The sequence below is a fragment of the Amphiprion ocellaris genome, chromosome 5 (genome assembly GCF_022539595.1).
Source record: "Amphiprion ocellaris isolate individual 3 ecotype Okinawa chromosome 5, ASM2253959v1, whole genome shotgun sequence".
Taxonomy (NCBI): Eukaryota; Metazoa; Chordata; class Actinopteri; family Pomacentridae; genus Amphiprion; species Amphiprion ocellaris.
Window position 1 is genome coordinate 11,413,633 of NC_072770.1, and position 22,271 is coordinate 11,435,903.

Below are 22,271 nucleotides of genomic sequence, written 5' to 3' on the forward strand. Positions count from 1 at the left end.
TCATGTTGATGTGCAATCTGCCGCAAGCAGAGAACGCGACTGATTTCGATCTGACAAATGGAAACTCAACATTTGCTCACGTTTTAACTCTGTTTTGGTCTGCAATCAAACTCCTAAAAATGTGAGGCTTGTGCTACTTCCTTTATTGGTTAATCACTAACTTGGTCTGTCTGCTTCGGTTAATTAGTTGTGGTTTTCCATTTCTAGAAACTAGGCTGTCTAGAGTCGAGTTTTTAGATCAGAAAACCAAAACAAGCTACAAGAGGCTAAATGGCAACACTTGAACACTGGATGTAGACATTTGAAATAGAAGTATTAGTAGCTGGAGTACCAGAAAACATCGCATAAATTCCACGTGTAGTGGCTTTTCACATCGGAAATGTGGTTTGGGAACACTTCCAAGGTGTATATGCATGACACCCATGTGTATTCCCATGTGAAATTCATCAGATCACTTAGGGAACCCATGGAAATACAATACTAATACTGCAAAATCTACGTGTTTACCTTGGGCGGACTCAACTTTTGGGTCATTGCACAACCAAATGCACTCTTTTTGCACTAGTCAGAGCGTACCATGGTGCCTCTTGCAGCAGACAGTGCTAACCTTGGCAATGCTGGGGCTTGAACTTTAACCTTCTGATCAGTAACCAGACTGTTAACCATTAGTTAACACTATCCATGGTCTATATAGAGCAAGATGCTTTGCCTGAAAGCAGGGAGGGTTGAATACAAACTTCACTGGACTACCTCACCTAGAAATTAAAATGCAATGCCACAGCTGCCAGTTGTAATCCAATGGGTTCCACATGGTTATGTGTTTGAGTTTGAGTTTCACCCTTTCTTTACCTAAGTTTCCCTCTACTTCCTTTCAGCTATTGCACATTGAGAAACAGACCACACATTATTGCATTTTTCTAAGATAAGAATTAGATATTGTGAAGTGTTGGTGACATATTACCACATATTAGACCATGAGGAAAACATTTCTACATGTACTCCTCAGGTTCTAACCTGCTGTGACATGTTTTCCACAAGTGAAAGTCATGTATTTTTTCTATAAGGGTGCAGTTTTTATCCCATATAAAACACTAGTTGTTTGAATTCATCGCCTCCAGCATCCATGAGCTGTAAAGAACAGACAAACATTAACAACTGGAGCTGCTGCAGAGAAAACTCGGCTGCCGACTGTATTACAAATAGCCGGAAAATCACTGTTGCAGTCACACACAGACAAACGTTCCTTTATTGTGTATTTATGGACAGTTTGCACATTTATGATTTATCATTAGCAACAAGGATGTTTCATCGACTGTAATAAAACCTCTCAGAGTAGTATTATTTGGAAAACAAATGAGCATGAATAAATAATGAAATGTGAATAAATCCGGTTGTTATAATTATTTTTTTCTTCCTTCCAGTGACTGAACTTGCTGTATACATTATAAATCAATTCATCTAGCAAAAACATATCCTAACTTTATAAAATATGGGGTTTTTTTTTCAGTTCAAGTCCAGTGTCTTTAAAAGCATTCTAAAGAAAAAAACTAAAAGAAATCATTTGAAACCAGTAGTGAAATGCCACTATAATACATATTCAAGAGGTTCTTGTCTAATAAAAACTGACATCAACCATCTAGAGGAAAAACCTACCGAGGTGCACAAGAAAAGACATTCTCTTGATGGCACGGAGGGGACAGGGGGTATAAATTAGGACTGATTATGTTCTTTTTGAGCGCGTTTAGATATAAACATTCTACTTACATGTTCTTCTTCACCTTTTCATCAACACTGAGGCAAACAGTGTAATCATATTTAATCAGAAGTAACACTTTATTTTACAGTCTGCGTAGCTTATGTGGACTATATTCCCAGCATTCACACAAAAAACATGTCTTCAGATATGTACTCTGGGGTACAGATTTATTGCACTGAATAGTATTAGTGCCGACATAGATCCCAAAAGTAAGTTTCCCTGAATTAAACTAGTTTCTGTACCATTTTGTTCATAAATGCAAAGAGAATAAGAGGGCTTTTAGTTGTAACACACCCTTCCCACAAAATATTATAAAAAGATGTTGAAATAGCAATTTGGGTTATTGGACAATCCATCCCATTAGATGTCTAATTTTGGTTGCAAACTAAAAGAAAATGTAGAGTAAATAGAAATATTGGGATAATATTTAAGGGAGTTTTAAGGATCAACATTTAAGGGATTATTTAAGTGTAAATGTGTAATATATTAATTTTTTTTGCTAATTTGGGGATAAATTGTGACTTAACTGGAACCAACTGGTGAAAATTTGTTGGGTTTAATGGGGGTCACATATTGGACCACATTTAGGGCTCGCTGGGATACTGGCAGTCATTTTGGAAACCCTGGCAGTCACTGTAAACAGCATGGAAACAGAATTCAAGAGACATATAACATTTGTGAGACTTGATATTTTGGCAAAAATGACTGACTTGGAATTTGATATTTGAAGCAGTGGCTATAATGCAATAAGCACTCCTCTACTTTAAACAATGGATGATGTAGTACAAGCTAGTGAACATCAGCTATTTTTTTTTTAAATTAGACAGCTGCCAGATACTTTTCTAGCACATAAAAAACAAAAAAATAAGATTAACTGATGAGCTTTTTGGCAAATGTAATTTCCTTCATCTAGGATCTTGCAAATGCATTTTGAAAATGCCTTTAAGTGACATGAAAATACATTTCTATATCTGAAATTAACAAAACAAAAGCATGTAGCTTGATAGGATGTGAGAAATATACATTGCACTACATAAATATTTAAAATAGATTTCAAAGCTGCATCCAATGAATCTGAACAATAAAACCAACAGAACTGAACCAGTTTGACAGTAGTTTATTTACTTACTAGCTTTTTTCTCACAACCCTCACCAGTAAACTGAAAGATAAATTTGTCAAACTACTTTTGTCAGGGTCAAGAAAAAACAAAAACTGCATTTAAAAAGTGAAGTTAAAATACACTTGTTTTACTGTTTTAACCTGATTGGAAAAGCACTTTAAATAGCAGTGCATTTGGAATACATTTTCTATGATAAGAAATCCCCAAATATACTTAAAATTCATCAGCTACAGTACTTATAATATAAAAATGGCCAATATATTTTGCATATTTATGCACATATTGTATGGAATACAGGCTGGTAATATATTTTCTTTTAAGTTGACAGGGTGAAATTTTGAAATCTCATAATGAGCTACTTGTATCACTAATGAGTGTTCGATAAATTCTTGGGTTTTATGCTGTTTACGTATATATTCATGTAGTATATTGTTTTAAAAAGCCGATTCTTTGAAGGACTGACCATGTGGCTCCAGTTGTGACCCAACTGCAAAGCCTCTACATCACAGAGAGATTGTAGAATAAAGTGCACTGTAACTGAATCACACACATTTTATTTTTTTAAGTACAGTAGTTGTGCGCCGTGCAGCTTCAAACTGAGCAGAGGGCTCTCGGGCTCTCCGGGGGTCATTCATCAAGGTTGGACGGTGGAGAAATGTGCCTGTTGCTGGTATTAATAGCCTGGGGTGGAATAGGTCTCCTCCACTGTGGAGACGATCTGGCAACTCAGGTGAGCCCTATCTCACAGTTTTCCACTTCTATTCTGTCTCCAGCCTCATTCTGAGCCTCGTTTCTCCTCAATCTGAGGCAGCGAGCGTTATACTGAAAACACCCTCATCCTCACCCCTTACCTGCTACATCATTCATGTACTCTTGCTTTCGCCCGGTTCAGTAAATCATAGTTACTCTGATAAAATTCATGATGGATAAATTATCTTTTTCTTCGTAGGCAATAAAATTAAAATAATTTGTGTTTGTAATTAAGGCAGTCTTTCCATCGATGAACAAGACATTTCAACAAAATGTAATCGGGTAGGAAAAGAAAATGAAAGGTCGGACTTGTCCCGTAGGTAAAACCTTTCACCGTTTTTGTTCTTTATATCTCTTGAGAAAAAAGTCTTGTAAAGTTCCCACAGATCTACTTCTCCCATTTATCTGATCATCTTGGTTCCCATGGAGTCCCTCTAGATCTTGCAGACGCCTGGGATTCTAGGTTTGAGCAGAAAGAAACCTCTGCATTGGAGTTATACGTGCACCGACGGCACACTCTTGTTGAGGACTTGAGCCCTCATCAGCTGGACGCTGGTCATGATCTTCTTCTGGTGGCCCATCAGTGTCACGCCGAGCCTCTGGATGTCCCTACGTGGAACAAACACAAAAACAAATCAGAATTTTAGTTATCCATGTTGGCTGAATGCTGAATACAGAAAGGACTGGGCTTTCATTTAACCTCAACAGGAAAGTCATTCTGGCTCATTGCACCGAATGGTCCATGCCTGACCATCTTCAATTTGACTGATTTTTTTCCCCAAGTGGAGAACACAGATTGAGTTGATCATGTGTAAAATCTGGTGTTAGTTTTTGAGTTAAAAATTTTGAAAGAAGGTGGAGTTATGTCCATTTTTCCATTGTTTCCTTCTTGCCAATCTTTGTCAATGTTTGAAGTGCCATAATTTGAAAAATAATGTGGCTAGAGTCCTGAAATTGTGCAAAGTTTAAAGTCTACATACATTTGTAAGTACTGTGTATATCATGCCAGTCTTGAGGTTCTTTTTTTACTCGTGTACAATCACGCATTTTGGTTCCTTCATAGATTTATTACAGATCTTCTGGGAATATGACAGAATCTGCTGGGTCAAAAATATAGATACAGTAACTTGAATTATCATTTTTGGTGAAGTAGAAAAGTGTATTAAAGTTTCTTAGAAGCATGGCCACTTTTCTTCTCATGAGTGATTACGGTTGACTACAGCTGCTGACTCCTCTGAGTCAATTTAAATAGACAGAATTGATACACTCTTTGGACGTGGCCACAAACACCACAGTGAGGAAGTCTGAGGAGCTCAGCAAAGATCTGAAAAGGAAATGATTGACTTGAATAAGTCAGGAAACTTACCTGTGATTATTTCAAAACAGTTACAGATCCCAAAAACTATGCAAACAACTGTAAGTATAAAGTGCATTGTACAGTTGTGTCACCATTAGGAAGAAAATGCAAACTATCACCTGCTGCTCCGACACAATTGGTCAGGATGGTCAAGAGTCAACTAAGAATCACCAAAAAGCAGATCTGCAATGAACTACAAGCTACTGCAACACAGGTGTTAGTGTCTACAGTCAGATGTGTTTTATATCACGGTGAGCTGAGAGAGCTGCCAGAAGACCTTTAATAGATCTACAAAAGAACCAAAATGCATGATTCTTTTTTGGGACAAAGACATATGGGCTTCAATGACTCCATCATAAAAAAGTCACTGGAAACTCAAGATTGTCATGATACTATGGTCTTTACAAGTGTATGGAAACTTTGGTTCAAGCCTGAATTTTTTACAGTGTACAACAAACTTTACTGTGAAACTCTTTAAGTCCTATGTGTAGTGATTTCGTATCTTGCTAGATCTTCAAGCTGCATACATTATCTGTTCGAGCATTCAATGGCTCACCAAGTTATCGCTCTCCATCACAGTCACTACTTACCCTTGGTTCATGCTTATGACGTGTCCCAGAGTGTGGTAGCCTCCTGCTGCAAAGTGTTCCTTGTATCGGCCCATCTTTATAGTGTCCAGCCAGTCGTCTACTGAGTTGCAGCTGCTGAAATCGGGGATAGCTCTCTCCATCAGCGGAGGACTGCTTAAACTGTAGTAAAGATAAAAGAGACAGATGGCAGCAGATAGGCAGAGAAAGACAAAAAGGGCTCGTTGGAGAGAGTCCGAAAACAAGAGGAATCAAAAAGTGAGCAAAAAAGAGAACGACTGGGATAAAAGAGGGCTTTGAAATGCACTAGTAACCAAGACAGGAAATCAATAGCAGTTAAAATGATAGAGAAGAGGTGGCAGCTGTGGGTGCAGGATGGCTGCTTTGAGTAGATTAATACAGGGAGAAATCCTTTACACTCCCCCTTCTCCTCTGCCTCTTCCTCTACCTACTGTTCCCCTCAACTCACATAAATGCTCGGCTCCATGCACCACTGACTCCGTAGGACCTGGGATCTGAATTGAGCAATTTACACTGGTCCGGCTTCAGCCCGGGTGTCCTCTCAAACCTGCTCCCAGAATCACCGTGGATCAATGTCAATATTGCAGCGAGGCTTTTACTTAACGCACAGCGCGTCTATCAGAGATGAGCTTATTGGAAAATGAACATGACCCTTCGCTTCATCTGCCAGAGAACTTTGAGGGAAACTTTAGGCCGCAACTTCATCCCGCCGTGCCGATGTTGGATAGCAGCGGGATGAGGCTGGATTTACTCTGCTTTCCACACCAGGACGGGTACTTAGTAGCCTAACAGTCTGTCACCATATATTGTCCAGGAGATCATTCTCTCAGCCCCTCACAGGCGGTGTCTTGCTTTGATTTGCAGCGTAATCCGCTAATCACACAAACCAATATTTGATTAAATGCTGGCGAACTGTCTGGCCAAATTAAATCAAAAGACTCGTCGGCATGCCATGGTGTGTCGCCGCAAATGTGGTTCTATTCAGTTGCGCACCCACCTGCAGAGCGTGTCCATAGACTTCAGGTTCTCCGGGTTGCGGATTAGCTTGTCAAGAATAGTGACTATCTGGCAGAAGCGCGGCCTCTCGTTGCGATCCTTCTGCCAGCAGTCCAGCATGAGTGTGTGTAGAGCAGCAGGGCAGCCCATAGGAGCAGGAAGCCTGTAGCCTTCCTCCACTGATTTTATCACCTGCAAAGGTACGGCAAAACATGCATGAGGCTGCTTGAAAACAAATAACGGGTGAGTGGATTGTGTTTGAATTCGGCCCTCACGTCTCTGTTGGTGAGGTTCCAGTATGGCCGCTCTCCGTAGGACATCACCTCCCACATGACCACGCCGTAACTCCACACATCGCTGGAGGAGGAGAACTTCCTATATGCGATGGCCTCCGGGGCCGTCCAGCGGATTGGGATTTTCCCACCCTGTCAGGAACACGGAAAAGTTCAAGCAGGATGGAGGAGACTTTCTGAGAAAAACTCAGAAAAACCCAGGAAGTAGTTGTCTAAAACTACTAAAAACACATCAATAAGCCTCACTGGAGCCCTGGCTGAAATGTTCATTCTGTAACATGAACATGGTGCGCTGGATATTACTGAAGAGAGCTTGTATTCCCAATCTGGTGTATTTGTACCCCTAGGGTGGTACTTCTGCAGCTATCAGGTGATAAGACTGTGGAGCTTTCCACGATGAAATTGATTTTCAAAAAAAAACCCAAAAAACTTTCTTTGACAAAGGAACAAAACAACAATACTTTCAGTACTTAACACTTCGAGGTCACCCCACCATTTGTCTACTGGACATACAAAGATAGCATCTGCAACAAAGGATTCCGCCCCTAAACAAGCTGTAAAATTTGTTTTAATAGATTAGATTGGATGCCATTGCATACTTTTTTTATAGAGAGATCTCTAATCTGAAGGCTAATGCTAAGGCTAGGAAACGAGCTGGATAGCACACCGTTCAAGTAATTCGATAAACATAAAATTCTAATATGAAAGTACTCAAGTACCCCAAAGCCAACAGATGGGTCTGAAAGGCATGTTTTCTCTAAAAAAATAAGTCAAAATTACACCATTAGCCAGAAATTGTAAAAGCAGATTGAAGGACCTGATGTTCAGCTTTGTGATATTCCTTAAACTAATCATGTGGAACCTGAAATATCTTGGGAAAATTAACCAAATCAAAGCTTTAAGTGGTGACATTTCATCATAATCACATTGTTCTACATGTCTATACTTCAACTCTGTTTTCAGAGAGTTGCAGGACTTTATATTGCAGTGAGAAATGAGCCACTAGTGACAAGATCAAAAAACACCCAGAACTGCTTGGAGGTCAGAAGGTTAAATAGCTGGTGTGGATGGAGAAACTAGAGAAATTGTTGAAAAAGAAAGTCAAAAAGTTGCTAAAAAACTTCACATTCCAAGTAGTAGTTTTATAAATGCAAAGTTAGCACAGAGAGTTCAGATGTCTAACAGCTGTAATATCCACCTACTTTGCATTGGTAACTAATACTCAGTTTGAAGTCAATCGCAACTAGACTTGCAGAAAAGTAGTTATTGGATTCATGTCGAGTAATGTTGATCTGACAGGGAGCTGCTGTGTGACAAAAAGGTTGGAAACTCCTGTACTAGAGCAGCGATTGTCAAATGGGGGTCAGCGTAACATGTTCTCCTTTTATGAACCCTGGCAGTGGATGTGTTTGGTGTTGTTTCCTATTTTTCTTCCTGTATATTTCCATTTGTCAAGAAAATATCAGTTCTACACTTGGTTGCGCCTACGAAGCAACAACAGCAGTGAGGGCAGCACCAGAGCTTTGGGTTCATCCTGTAGATCCTGGGGAACAGCAACTTATTCCCTGTACAGAACAGTCCTAGTAGAGCCTCTTACTGGTCCTTAAAACTCACAGAACAGTAGAGGAACTTAATTCTGGAGGGTCAGAGGAGGAGACACATACAGCTTGTGGTTGTATTACAGGTTACTTTATATAGTGAACAGATCTTTTCCCCATATTTCTGCACAGACTGGTTAACCCTCCTGACATGCTGTCATGTTGCAGGTCAAATTGACCCATTTCATTTTTTTTAAATTATTATTTTCTGTATGAAAATTCTTCTGCTTAATAAGTGCAATCAACATATAAAATGAAAATGGTTCATTTCATATACAACGGTGGAAAAAAACATTTTACACAATATCAAATATTATCATGAAACATTTGTGGAAAATATTTGTTTCAAAAGGTGTGGCTGCACTAGACAGACAGAAACAATTTTTTTTTTTTATTGCTTACAAGAAAAACTAACAAAACTAAATTCTACCAACATGATCCAGTACTCAAAATTTCTTATTTTTACTGTGCCAATCAGTTTTAAGTTTTTAATGGCTTTTTAAAGATTTTTTTAGTATTATGGCTGTGATTGTACTAAAAGAAATTGCACTTGAAGAGTGCACCTAAGAGTGCAATATACATGCAAATGTATGGGGTGTCCAAAAACTTTTTTTCCACCACTGTATTTGCAAACCCACCCTAGACAGAAGAGGTGTCTTGTCTTCACTCTCAACTCTATAAAAACAAAAATGTTCAAAATGTAAAATAAATACATTTTTTAAAACTCATATAAAACTATTGTATTTCATATGTAGGTCTTTCCAATGTACAATAAAAAAAGTTTTAACCTGCATTTTTTCATGAAAAACACGTGAATTGTCCTCAATGAACCATCATCAGTGAGAGGTAAAGAACACCATTGCACTAAATATTGACTGAAATGGTTATTAATGGAGTTAATAATGAGATATAAACAATGTTTAGTCTCATCTTTTGGATAATTAAACATGCCCCAAGTCAAACACACCCAGGAACATCATTGTTGTTCCTGAGAAACGAACATAACGAGAGGGTTAATAATAAAAAGCGCAGGTAGAATTGTTTGCATGTCCTCTGTGGAGCACACAGAGCTGTACATCACAAACCAACATTGTGTCTTTTGCTTGTTTAACCTGTCACTCGTATCAGAAGCTACCTACTACACTCCTTTCAAAATAAATGCACATCAAGCTGATACACCTGGACATGTAATCGTAATGTTTTCTGGGGTCTTCTGGGTTCTTTTTTGTCTTTCTACATCACACACTGTGACGGTTTGCAGACATGTAAGTCCTGTAAAGTCTCTCCTTTGACTTTCATGAATACCTGCAGCATCACACAGCAACAGAAACTAAAAAGTGTTTCCTTAAATTGAGATTTTTGTGCACATTTACACGTGACACACCTGTGGTAACTTCATAATTACAGATGTGATGGCAAATTATAGCTAGTCCACACAGATTGCAGGTAGAATTGCTTGTCCTAAAGCATCTTCTGATGAATCTGGAGCTATATCAGAGCTGCCAGGACATTTTTATTCGGGTCGGCCTGCATGTCATTAAGAACAGATTTAATTTCAGTGTTTCATTTGTGTTACGAGAGAGGTGAAGTCTGTAGTCAGTAAAATAATTCTGCTCGACCTCTGATGTCTCATGGAAGATCATTACTGATGCCTTAATGTGAAAATAGCTTATAAATATTACAGCTATAGTCAAACGGCTCATTTAAAGTAGCTTAACCTGTCACAAAGGGTCATATTTTTTTATCAGATCAAATGTTTACTTTGTAGAATCTTAATCACACAACACAAGTCTCTGGTAACTAGCTGTGAAATAGATTAAAAGCTAAAAAATGATACAATTTCCCTCTGAAATGTGGTGAAGCTGATGCAGAAACAAGCATAAATTTGAACTGGTACGGTACACGAGTAACACGAGACAAAATATTAGTTGTTCACACAAGCAGAAAGTTCAATGACGGACTAAAGAGACGCAGTGCTGGTATGTGTTCAGGACAGGAATAGACTTGCAACTCTTAGCAAGTACGTGAACTACTTACGTTATTCTTGATTTTTAAAAAAGTGACACTTAATTAGGTTGACAAATGGACACATCACTTCCTAAACATACAAAACGCTCCCAGTGGGTTATTTTAAACATTTGAAGGTTACTCTCAAACCCATTACAGACACTTGATGTCCCGCTCAGCATTTAAACCCCAGAGGAATTCAATTAGTCTCAGTACTTTCAGTTTCTTCAAAGTGACTTTGCTGCCACCTTCGATTCCATACAATAAGCAGATTTATTTACCTCTTCAGTAATTTAAACTGTATTAATCTTCAGCTATTATCAAGCATTAATTCGAGGTGAGTTGTAATGATGCTGTAGTGCCTCCAATATCACAATCTACCATCCGTTTCCCCTTCGTAGCGTCACATAATCGCCCTGCTGTCTGTAATCTGATCGCTGCGCCTTTACAGACTGTGACAGACAAATATGTCAACGGCTGATTTCCATCTGCGATGTGAGCTGATAGCATGACACTATGGAAGCTTTATTTTTTAGTAAGGACTCAACGCATTTGTTCCCAACAGTCTCCAGGTTTAACCGTCTGAATCCTAAAACCATCCATAAATAACTCACTAGAAAGACATCATTTATCTGCCAGCGACTGTACAAACAGTTCAGCTTTTCAACTTTCAAACAGTCCTTGAACTAATCATGCTGTTCCATTAGGAAAATGTACTAAAATTAAGCCTAAAACAGGAATATTTCATCAAAATTATGCTGCGCTACATGTCTTAGTTAAAAATTAACAGTTTTCTATTAAAAAAAATGAAACATTCTGTGTTCCTCTGTGCACCTGAGTGGGCATTAGTGACAGCAGTCATGTGAGAAGAATTCAGAGACACAATTAAATATGTAAGAAGTAAAATATCCACAGTATGTAGTTGCCATTTCTTTAAATATGGGTCACACCTATTGGCAATTGGGAAACTGGTGTACATGTTGATTTTTTTTTTTCAAATTTTTGTAGAATCAAATATCAAAAGTCAAAATTCAGTTTCTTTTTCATGATTTATGACATTACGCCTGTGTTACACTGCACAAAAGGAATTTTTGAGTGTTCTCTCCCTTTCTACTTGTGGTTGTGCTGTTTCTATAGAGGCGCAGGACTTTATATTGTAGTGAAAAATGAGCCCACAACTAGTAAAAATATAACAAAAGTAAAAAAAACAAAAAACAAAACAAGAACAAACACTCAGAAACTAATTGTGCCAACACTCAAATAAATAGGATTTTATGACTTTTATTTTTTTTCCATGTTTGTCTTTTTTTCAGATCTTAGGGGAACAATAAATTAATTTTTAATTGTTACTTTACTTCATAAAATTGAGGGAAAGCTGAAGTCTGATTTGTATTTTTTTTTGTTGTTTTTCTTATTTCACCCTTTATCAGCAAGGATAGGCACCACCTACCATCCACATGATAAAGCATTCTATACAAAATGGATGGATAAATTGATAAAATACCCAACAATAGCCTATAAAAACAGACTCAAAAAAGCAAAAAAAAAAAAAAAAAAAAACCCATAACACCAACCCAACACCTAGCAGAGCCAAGGAGGACATTATATGCGTTTCCAGACACTGAGAAGTAAGATAAGATAAAACTAATTTTAGTGATTCCTCACTGGGGAAATTTACAAAATATTAAATAATTACTAATATATGCAATCCCTGAATCAATTGCAAGTGTGATTGCAGGACACTGCTGCAGTTTCTAGTTGCTTCAGTTGGTAAAGTTCATTACATGTACAGGAAGAGGCTGGTAATGAACCTGCTTAAACTTAAAATTAGAGGATTCCACCAAACGAGCAACACCACCACCAGTACTAACCATGACTGGAAAACTGAACTTTATGCTTAAAATAGTAGAATGACCCATTACATTTGGAAAAGGAGCGAGCATTATAAGATGTCCACTCAATATTTGCAGCTACTCTATTTTTTTCCAAATGGGTTTGTGGTGAGATTAAGTCAGCTTGGGGTATCGCTATTGATCTATGACCTGCTATTGTATTAAGGTAAATGTCGGATCCATGGTTTTGGAGCTAACATATGGTAAGTAAGTTAGTATAGCTCGGCCTCTACTGTGTTTTTGTTAGTTCCCCTACTTTACTGGAACACTAAAGTGCTTGAGTGGCCCTTTAAAATCCATGTAAGACTTCCTCCAACATGAGAATATCCTTATTGTAAGAGTTAGTCCTTTTAGCCTTGTCTGTGTGTATTAAGAGCAGATGTATGACCATTCCTTAAAAAAAAACAAAAACTGTGTCTCTGTGTGTGTGTGTGTGTGTGTGTGTGTGTGTGTGTGTGTGTTGCTGCATCAATGCTTGCCTCGATGTGAAAACTCACACTGGTGGTGTATGCAGCGTCGGAGTCGTCCTCCAGAACTCTGGACAGTCCGAAGTCAGACACCTTACACACCAGGTTGCTGTTGACCAGGATGTTGCGGGCGGCCAGGTCTCGGTGGATGTAGCCCAGGTCAGACAGGTAGGTCATACCTGCCGCGATGCCGCGCAGCAGCCCCACCAGCTGGATGATCGTAAACTGACCGTCGTGTCTCTACAAGAAAAAGGGGCGAAGAGAAAAGGGATGTAAAAATCAGAAAGGAGGTGGCAGGAGGGAACAGTTTTAAGGGCAGATCAGAAAGTAACGTGATGGTGTAGCTGCAGAGAAGATGAGCAGAGTGATAGCACACGAGATTTTAATCAAGATAGAGAAGAGAGTAAAGATAAGAGAATAAAACATGACAGGGATTTGCTTTTAAGTAATAATCTGCAGTATTATCATATGAGCAAATACTGGGGCTGTTTGACATTGTCGATGGAATACAATGTTAAATCAACCTATATCAAACTTTCAGATTTGATTCTCTAAACCACTGGTGTCTTTTCTCCTTGTGACAATCCTTCAACACACAGGAAGTGATGCCACTCTCCTATATCTATATATCTATATCTATATCTATATATATCTATATATATCTATATCTATATCTATATCTATATATATATATATATACATAAAAAAAAAACCTGGATCTTCAAGTTAGGGGACGTTTACAATTCCACATAAACTACAGAATAACATTCCCTAAAACTGAGACACATCTATTCACAGGCTCATAAATGACTGTGGAAATTCAGTCGGATATCAGAATGACATCAAAGCTGTTTTTTTAAAGTTCCCAAGAAGTTTGCAACTTATATTTCAGAAAATTACAGATGCACTGGAAGCTCAAAACACTATAACTTAAGACACACAGACAAAATACCAGAGATGTACGCTGCAAAGAGTCTGGCTTTCTTTACGCTAAACTTTCCTTCAGCTGAGACTGTTTCGCTTATTAACAAAGTGGCACTTCTTACAAAACCTCTTCTGCAGGTTTGCTGTGCAGCACCAGGTTAAACGAAAGCTACATGTGACATTAAAAACTCTGCAAAGCGATTTTAACAAATAAGCCTGACTTATGTCAGCAAGTCTGACTTATTGTGAAGTTATTATGGTCAAATAAACCAAATCTAATTTAAGTTAGTCTGGAAATTTATGTTGGGGAAACTAATCTGGTCCTGTGCAGGTTAGCCATCAGGCTAAGTCTGAGTTGTTGTTTAACCAGAGTTTTAATAGCATTGATCAGAAATTAGAACATTTTACATGCAGTAAACATGCAGCCCAGACATTTGCGTATCTATTGGCAGCCTTAAGATTTAACATATTGTCTTGATATTTAATATACAGCCTTGAGATTTAATATTGTTGTTTGAGATTTAATATATAAGCTATCTACTGTGCCCAGGATTGAATCAGTGTGCAAACTGTACTATAGCTTTGGGGAATCATATATTTTTTCACTTTTTTGTGCTTGGAAACATCAAATAGATTTGTAAAGTACCTGATTTAGCTTAGTTTTTCTTGGTCATACTTATAATATTAAGAATATGTACAATAAGAATAAGAAAACAGTTGAAACGTAGCTAATCTTGCGCATCTAGAAATGTGTTTAGTACCAAATTAAGTTCATTTGTGTTTGTGTCTTTTCTAGGGGAGCTCATGTCTTATTAAGAGAAACTGGGTTGTAATTAAATATTTTATCACATTTTAAGTTATTGTAGTTAAACTAATTGCATTGACTTGATCAGCATTTCTTCCAGTACTAACTCTAACTTTGATTCTGGCAGCTGTATGACCTTTATTGCTTGCTTGAATTCTTCATATGTTTCAATCTGGTTCATACTTAAGAAAAGCAGACACACACTATTATCTCAGCTACTTGAAGCTGTATCGAATCGACCTGATTACCTGAACTTAAACTGACCTTTATGGAACCAGTGTAGCCATGACTGATGGGTTGGATTTATTTGAGTCAGGTGCTGGACTTAAATCCCCACTTTTCTTAGCTCTTAATGGGCTGGGTGCGAGCTAACCTCTTAAACTCACTTCATAATACACTCCTCAGCAAACTAAAAAAAAACATCCTCAGTAAGCAGCATTTAGAAAAGGTCCTGCGAAATGGAAAAACACTGCTGCTGGTTTCACAATGCAGTTCAGGGGAAATGTTTGCTGGGGGGCACATTTGGGAATCATTGCGTTTTCTGCATTTTATTTTGTATTTTCTGCATGTTTTCCTAAATGCTGGCACATGTGCTGTCAAACCAGTGAAAATATTCTCTTAGTTTGCTCATTTTTTCTGTCTATTTGCGTGAAGCTTCTTCTGCTGCAGTGGAACGAGCTGAACAGTCTGAACAGACGAGGACGAGCTCTGAACCAACTCATTAAGACACAATCAAAGGAAAACAAAAAGACATGTCACAAACACATTTATGTGGACAACTGTTCCAGTGCAGCAGAATCACTTCAAATTAGAGACAACGTTAAAGAGCAAACAAGACGCTCCAGTGCTGTAGTGCTTGAATGCTCTTCAATTGAGAGCTTAATTACCAACCCTGAGGAAGGAGTCCAGAGAGCCGTTCTCCATGTACTCCGTGATGATCATCACCGGCTTGCCTGCGGAGACAAACAGAAACATGAAGGATTTTTACTGCACTCAACTGCACATTCACAGGATATAAACGGCTTATTAACATGCAAACGCTGATTACGCTGATTGTGTTGCACATGTTGAGTGAATACAAATCCATTGTTTCCTCTGATTCTATTTTTCCTTTTGTACTTTTTCCCCTTCTGATTAAAAAAATTAGGTAACTCAAACTATGGAAACACAGTATTTTCTCTTTTCACTGCCACCTATCCTTCAGTTTGTAATATGAATAGGCTGATTATTGGACTGGCCGATTGTCATGGCCAACCATGGCATTTTTTCCATTATTAGTATTGGCGTTTTTATCGGCTCATTATTGATAAATTAAATGTGCTTCTTCCGGTCTCTTGGTCTGTCATCACTCAGTGGTCTCAGAAATGTCTCTCAAGCAGCAAAAACTGAGCAAGAAACACAAACCAGGAAGTTAGCTTCTCTCACAGTGGCTAATGCCATGCTAACGGCTAGTGGCTAAGTTAGAAGGCCGCCACAGATTACCCTGAAATTGAATCTGGACGACAACAATTAATAATGCTTTAAGATCTGAGTATCCAAGAGCTCAACCTGCAGCCTTTTGTCAACACTGAGCTATTGTTTGAACGAACTTTATTTGAATTGAAACTGGAAAAAACAACAATGTGGAGTTTAGCTGATGTAAGGCATTGAGTTAACATGTCATACAAGATCAATACAAATCTTAAGTGTTTGCTCTGCTAGCATTCTGAAAATGCAAACAATAAATGGTTTCCAGGTGAACATCGTACTCTGGATTGTCTACTCTCTGAGTGTGAGAATGTAGAACTACATAGACTATTCTCATACTGAAGTAAACATCTTACAACAGTGGTGTCAAACATATGGCCCATGGGTCAAAACCGGACAGTCAGAGGGTCCTATCCGGTCGGCAGGATGACTTCACAAAATGTAAAAATGTCAGTCATAACTACAAAAGAGTTCGGTTTGGTTAAACCCTGTTGTTGATGCACTGCCATTCTTTTTTTGTATAAATTTTATACATTCACAAGGCAGGAGGATAACTTAACCTTCCTTAATAGTTACCATTTAGTTTGTATGGCGTGCTGTGTCAGGATTACTACACAGATGCGGAAATGAATGCAAATTTAAAATAATTTCTAGCTCTTGACAAGTTGTTTTTATCATAAAGTAAAATATTATATTGTTCAATTCCAGATACCTGTGACTAAATGTTTTGCATCTTTGTAGACACACTGTGATTTGCGAGTTGTAATATGTACATGATAAACTGAGGCATAATATTATGGAAATTGCACTTATTTTTCTTGAGAAATTTCAGGTTGTTCATGATGTTTTGTAAAAAGATACTTCATCAAATGTGAACATTTTCAGAATGTACTTTTTTGCACTAAAAGAAAGAGAAAAATGTAAAGTCGTTATTTATAGATTATTATTTTGTGATTTTACTGGTCCGGCTCACTTGAGATCAAATTGGGCTATATGTGGCTCCTGAACAAAAATGAGTTTGACACCCCAATCTTGCACCCTACAATCCAGGACGAATACAACTGCACTTTGCAGTAAATAATCCTGACAATGACAAACTATTCCCACTGATGTATAGTTTTAGCTGCAGCGTACTGTGGGTTACCACTCCCTCCAGGCGGATGACGTTGGGGTGGTCGAACTGGGCCATGATGGACGCCTCGGCCAGGAAATCCCTCTTCTGCTTTTCAGTGTATCCTGCCTTCAGGGTCTTCAGAGCCACTGGGATGTCTCGTTTCCCTGGAAGCCTCATGCGTCCATAACACACCTCCCCAAACTCCCCTGAACACATGGCACAAGGAAAAAGCGTCATGCAGCACTTCAAACACCACAAATACAATCCACTGCACAGCGCCCACAACCCCTCTTAAACCACTTGTATAAATGATAATGTGTCAGTTAATTTGCCAAATTAAATAAGAGACAGAAATCTACTTGTACTTCTTATTGGTTCTAGCAGCCCTCTAGTGGCTCCCAGCTCACTTCAGGATTGATTTTAAGATTTTACTGATCACTTTTAAAGCTTGTCAGGATCTGGTCTCAAGTTATTTAACAGAACTGCTGACCCTGTGTGAGCCTGCTTGCAGCTTTAGATCCTCAGGTAGAGCCTTTCTGCCTGTTTCAAAGTCGAGACTGAAATCTAAGGGTGACCGAGCTTTGGAACGAGCTTCCTGAGGAGATGAGGCTGCAGAAATCACTGCTTAAAACCCACTTCTATAGGCTTGCTTTCATGTGATGTCATCTATTATAATCGTCTAATTTATTTGTAAAAAATGCATTTCTTTATTTCATTTCTTTCACCCTTTATTTATTGACTTATGTAGGTATTTATTTGCTATTAATATTAGTATTATTATTACTTCTAGCCTTGTCTTTATGGTTTAACGCTCTATTTTATATTCTATTTCTGGATAAGCATTGAAGCACACATAACTATTCCTTGTTATAGCTTCTTCAGACATGATTTTTTTTCACCCAATACATACTGCAGCTTTAAGAAAACCCACATAATTATATATTAAAATTTGCGACTCAATCGGGAATGGTGTGCTATGACTTTTGGTAGTATTTTTTATGACATTGGTTAAAAAAAAAAAAAAAAAAAGAAGTTAAAAATCCCCATTGAAATGAATGAGAATTTGGCCGGACAACTGCCAAAACTCATCCATCTTTGGAACCCTGTAGCTGTGGCATATTTTACAGTAGAAACTTCATTCAATGCTTAAAATGATCACAAGACTTTGAATGCTATACATCTAAATTCCTGTTTTGATATCTTCTAGGGTTTTTACACAGTTTAAGTTTAGAAATTTTCTAGTTCCACCAGTTTTGGTTCTTTTATTATTTTATCTGATGTTGTTGCTTCGTTTTACTTTGAAAATCTTCTACTATGTTAAATATTTCTCCGCTTTTGCCTTGTGTTTGAGCTGAAAAGCCTTCTGTTGTTCAATAGTCTTCCTGAGAATCTTTCTTTTTTTTTGAACCGTCTCTAAAGCACTTTGCAAACTCTGCTTTTAAAAAGGTGCTACATAAATAAGATTATTTTCATCAGAGATTATCTGTCCACATTTATGTGCAAAACTGGCAACTAGCTAATTATGTATAAATTTCTATGTTTGACCAGATGAAGTGTGGCTGCTGTTCGTTTCCTCAGGTCTATGCTTTGTATTTCTGTCTCTGTCTGCAGCAGTGGTATGTAACTCAGTATTATGGCTACAACACAGTGTTAGTATTCACTTCCTGTCTGAGGCGCTTTGACTGACAGCCCCACGCAATGCTCTGATTCTGCTCTGCTATCCTCCTCTCTGCTGCACACCATAGCCTTTACACCGGCCAATGATTTTAAGTTAGCTCAGCCAATGATTCTCACCGTGTGCGTGTCTGTGTGTGTCTATTTGTGTGTGTGTGTAAGTGCACACAAGTTCGTGGTTTTTACCTGAACCAATGATTTTCTCTATTTTGATCCTGGAAGCTTCAATTTCTCGGGCAAACTCGTGGACCGCCTGGCAGGGGTCCTCGTACGTGTGCGGGTCGATATAGAACCTCGCGTCGGGGAATGACACTAAGATAAACAACATTAGCATTTGGTCACATATCGGAGAATGAGAGTGACATCACGTCTGAGCCCCTGTCAGTGGTGTGTGGAGGGAAAACCTGATAAAGGGGGAAGAAGTGACTCAGACAAAGGAGAGAATAAACAGCAAGGAGGGAAGGAGGAGTGAATTCCCCTGTAATCATTCAGAGCCCGATGAAAATTGTTTGCTCCGAAAATGAACTTTATTACACAGGGATGAAAATGCAACCTGGCGGAGGAACGCGATCTAATCTATTATTGGTAATAATGGAGGAATGGGCCAAACATACCGTGACCGTTCTGGTAATGCATCTTCTCCTCATCAGAGTCCTGGAAGGCTTTACTGTAGCCACAGTGTCTATACACACCATACGCACACACACACATACACAAACACACATGCACACACATAAACATACAGAGGGATGAATACAGGACAAAAGTGGAACATTTGTACTATCAAACTTCAAGCACAGATCATAATTAACAAATCCATAGTTGTTCCTGATGAATTATTAACCTCAACACAGCTATTCATCATTTAATAATGCTTTGTTATTTACAAAGAAAAGCAAGAAAACCTGGAGATTTTCCACTGACAACGGTGGAAACAAAAACTACAGCTGTACGAGATTGAGAGATGACAACATCTTCCAGTGTTAGCTTGCTCACGAACAGTATCTTAACCCTTAGATGCTAAAGTGAGTCAAAAATGACCCGGTGAGGTAATTTTCTTGCAATATCTTTGTAATGAAAAGTTTTTATCATTTCATATTCCAGCTTTTCCTCAAAAAACATGTGTTTGATATCATTCCATTTACATTTTTAAGATACCTTATATACTTTTAAAGAAATTGTAATATCTGTAGTGCTACCCCACGCTCTTTATTCAATTCAATTTTATTTACATAGTGCCAACTACAGTTCGGATTGTCTCAAGACGCTTTACAGAACCCATTTATCCCTGATAATATCATATAAGAGGTGATGAAGTACACAAACTTGGAGGGATGGAGAGCAGCAACAGCTGGAGGAAAAGAGTGGAAAAATGTCAACAAAATGGATGTTGACATTCTTCTATTGCTGCTCTGTTTAATATTCTTATTTTTCAATGTTTAGAATGTTCAAAATCCGTTATGAAGTTAAAAAATAAACATATTTCAAACATGACATCATTCTTGTGTGGACAAAAATATAATACAAACAACAAGACAAATGATTTTTTTTCCCAAAATGACAAAAAATGGCATAAAAACACATTGATTCCCATACGGGTCATTTTTGACCCACTTAAGAAAGAATATAGGATCCAATCACTCGTGCATCTAAGGGTTAAGGATTAACTACATTTTAATATTTATCATGTGTATATAATGAATGTCATGTAGCTGGCATAGTAAAACCATTGGATGTGCCATTGTTTCTTTAGCAGCAGTGTGTTGTGAGTTTGCATTCTGTGTAAATAAAAGTGAGACTAATTGTCGACATTTTCATCAGTAAATTGGTCAGCGGCTTGTCTCCCTAAATTCCAACACCAGTGAAGTCTCGTCCCCCGATCCTTCATCTTAAACGCTTCACACACTGAACTTTGCTGTCATGACAACACAATCTCACTCGATATCATCTTTAAGTCCTGCTTATTATTTTTCTCCCACCCTTAAACAGAATTGAAATGAAAAACTTCATATGCACTGAAGTGTGAATTAATTAAATGCACTGAAATTAATTATTTGGTGCAGTACTACAGAGATGTAAGTAGAAGACATCAAAAGGGAAGGAGAGAGGGGGGGGGCTGATGGGATAAGTGCGAGCGTTTGGCTTGCAAGCTACTGGACATGAATCAACATAATTAAATCCACTATGAGGTGGAAATTGAGAATTAGGAAATTAGCTAAATAGGAAAGTGAGTAGACAGGGAGGGCTGAGGAGCAAAACTCTACATATCACTGTTAGTACTGGCAGAACAGCATGCAGATTATCACTTGACAAGGGAATCTGAACGCATTTTAGCTTCTCAAACACAAGCTTGAACAAGATCCTTCCCTGTTTTTAGGCTTCCTTTACTCACATTTCCTTTTTGCTCTCTTTTTTTCTTTTTTTTTTACTTGCAGCCAATAATACTTGTGGTAAAAGCAAGGAGAAATACAGTGCACATGGGGGGATGCGATCACAAGCAACATCACACAAAGAGAGGCACGGTAGAGTAGTGTAAGAAAGTGTTCCACACACAGCAGCGATGGGTAGTGTGGTAGAGTGTAGCCTTGCCGTTTCCTGCAGATGATGATGGCCAGGAAGGTGACCAGGCCGGACACCAGGGCCATGCAGATCCAGATGATGGTCATGGTGTTGTAACGCAGAGGAACTGCAGAGACACAAACACACATCATGTCAGCCAGCAGCTGGGAGTTCGTAGTTTACACCGACACACACAGCGGCAAACACAGCCGCTAGGTACAGTGGACGTGGTTAAACAAGATAAACAGGAATTTGGAGCTACATTTAAAGAGGCTCGCCAATTTATAATTACCTCCTGTTTGCATTTTGAAAGTTTGTCTGTCACATTAGGGACAGGAAACATTCTGCTAATGTTGTCATCTAGTCTGAAAGGCTGAATGCTGCCTCAAGTGATTAAGTCTCCACAGTTACTAAGGCGAATTGTATGACACAAACAGCAAAAATAATGATAAAAGAACACAGTAAATCACAGAAGTCTGCACCTAGAGTCAATCAAATCGCATAAGAGTTGAGGCGATATAAAAAAAAAGAACCAAAAGGACAATAAACTTCACATTTAGAGGTTGCAGTAGTTCAACATGCAGAGATTTTCATGGCCAAAGTTTGATTCTATTCAAAATAAACTCCCACAAAGGAATCAAAAGTAAATTTTGAAAATGAGACACTTGTGGCAGAAGATCACAATTACAATACAATTTCAGAAACTGGCTTTTGTGGCCTATAAAAACCACTTTAACCTGAAAACCTGCTGTATTTGCAAGAGATTAATAATCTGTTTTCACGTCTTTTCATCCACTACTTTCAAACATTCCAGTGGTTTTACTGTTAAAACACCTGGCACACAAACTAATATTATGTGTAATGACGTTAATGCTACAGGTTT

The 22,271-nt window shown here is 38.2% G+C and overlaps 1 protein-coding gene across 4 annotated transcripts in view; it reads right to left on the minus strand.

Annotated features, from left to right (window-relative positions):
- Positions 1-1,217: 1,217 nt before the first annotated feature.
- Positions 1,218-22,271, minus strand: part of epha8 (eph receptor A8) — a 142,402-nt gene continuing 121,348 nt past the window's right edge. Inside the window, exons 11-20 of one of the 4 annotated variants that reach the window (XM_035958054.2) lie at positions 21,419-21,515; positions 19,444-19,511; positions 19,016-19,141; positions 17,176-17,361; positions 15,466-15,527; positions 12,858-13,085; positions 6,864-7,013; positions 6,590-6,780; positions 5,575-5,733; positions 1,218-4,236 (exon numbers count right to left, since the gene is read on the minus strand). In XM_035958054.2, the coding sequence (XP_035813947.2) occupies positions 4,122-4,236; positions 5,575-5,733; positions 6,590-6,780; positions 6,864-7,013; positions 12,858-13,085; positions 15,466-15,527; positions 17,176-17,361; positions 19,016-19,141; positions 19,444-19,511; positions 21,419-21,515 (1,382 nt within the window). In that variant the 3' untranslated portion in view covers positions 1,218-4,121. Of the gene's footprint in view, positions 4,237-5,574; positions 5,734-6,589; positions 6,781-6,863; positions 7,014-12,857; positions 13,086-15,465; positions 15,528-17,175; positions 17,362-19,015; positions 19,142-19,443; positions 19,512-21,382; positions 21,516-22,271 lie in introns of all 4 variants that reach the window. The other 3 variants (XM_035958053.2, XM_023292065.3, XM_023292064.3) reach the window with 3 other exon arrangements.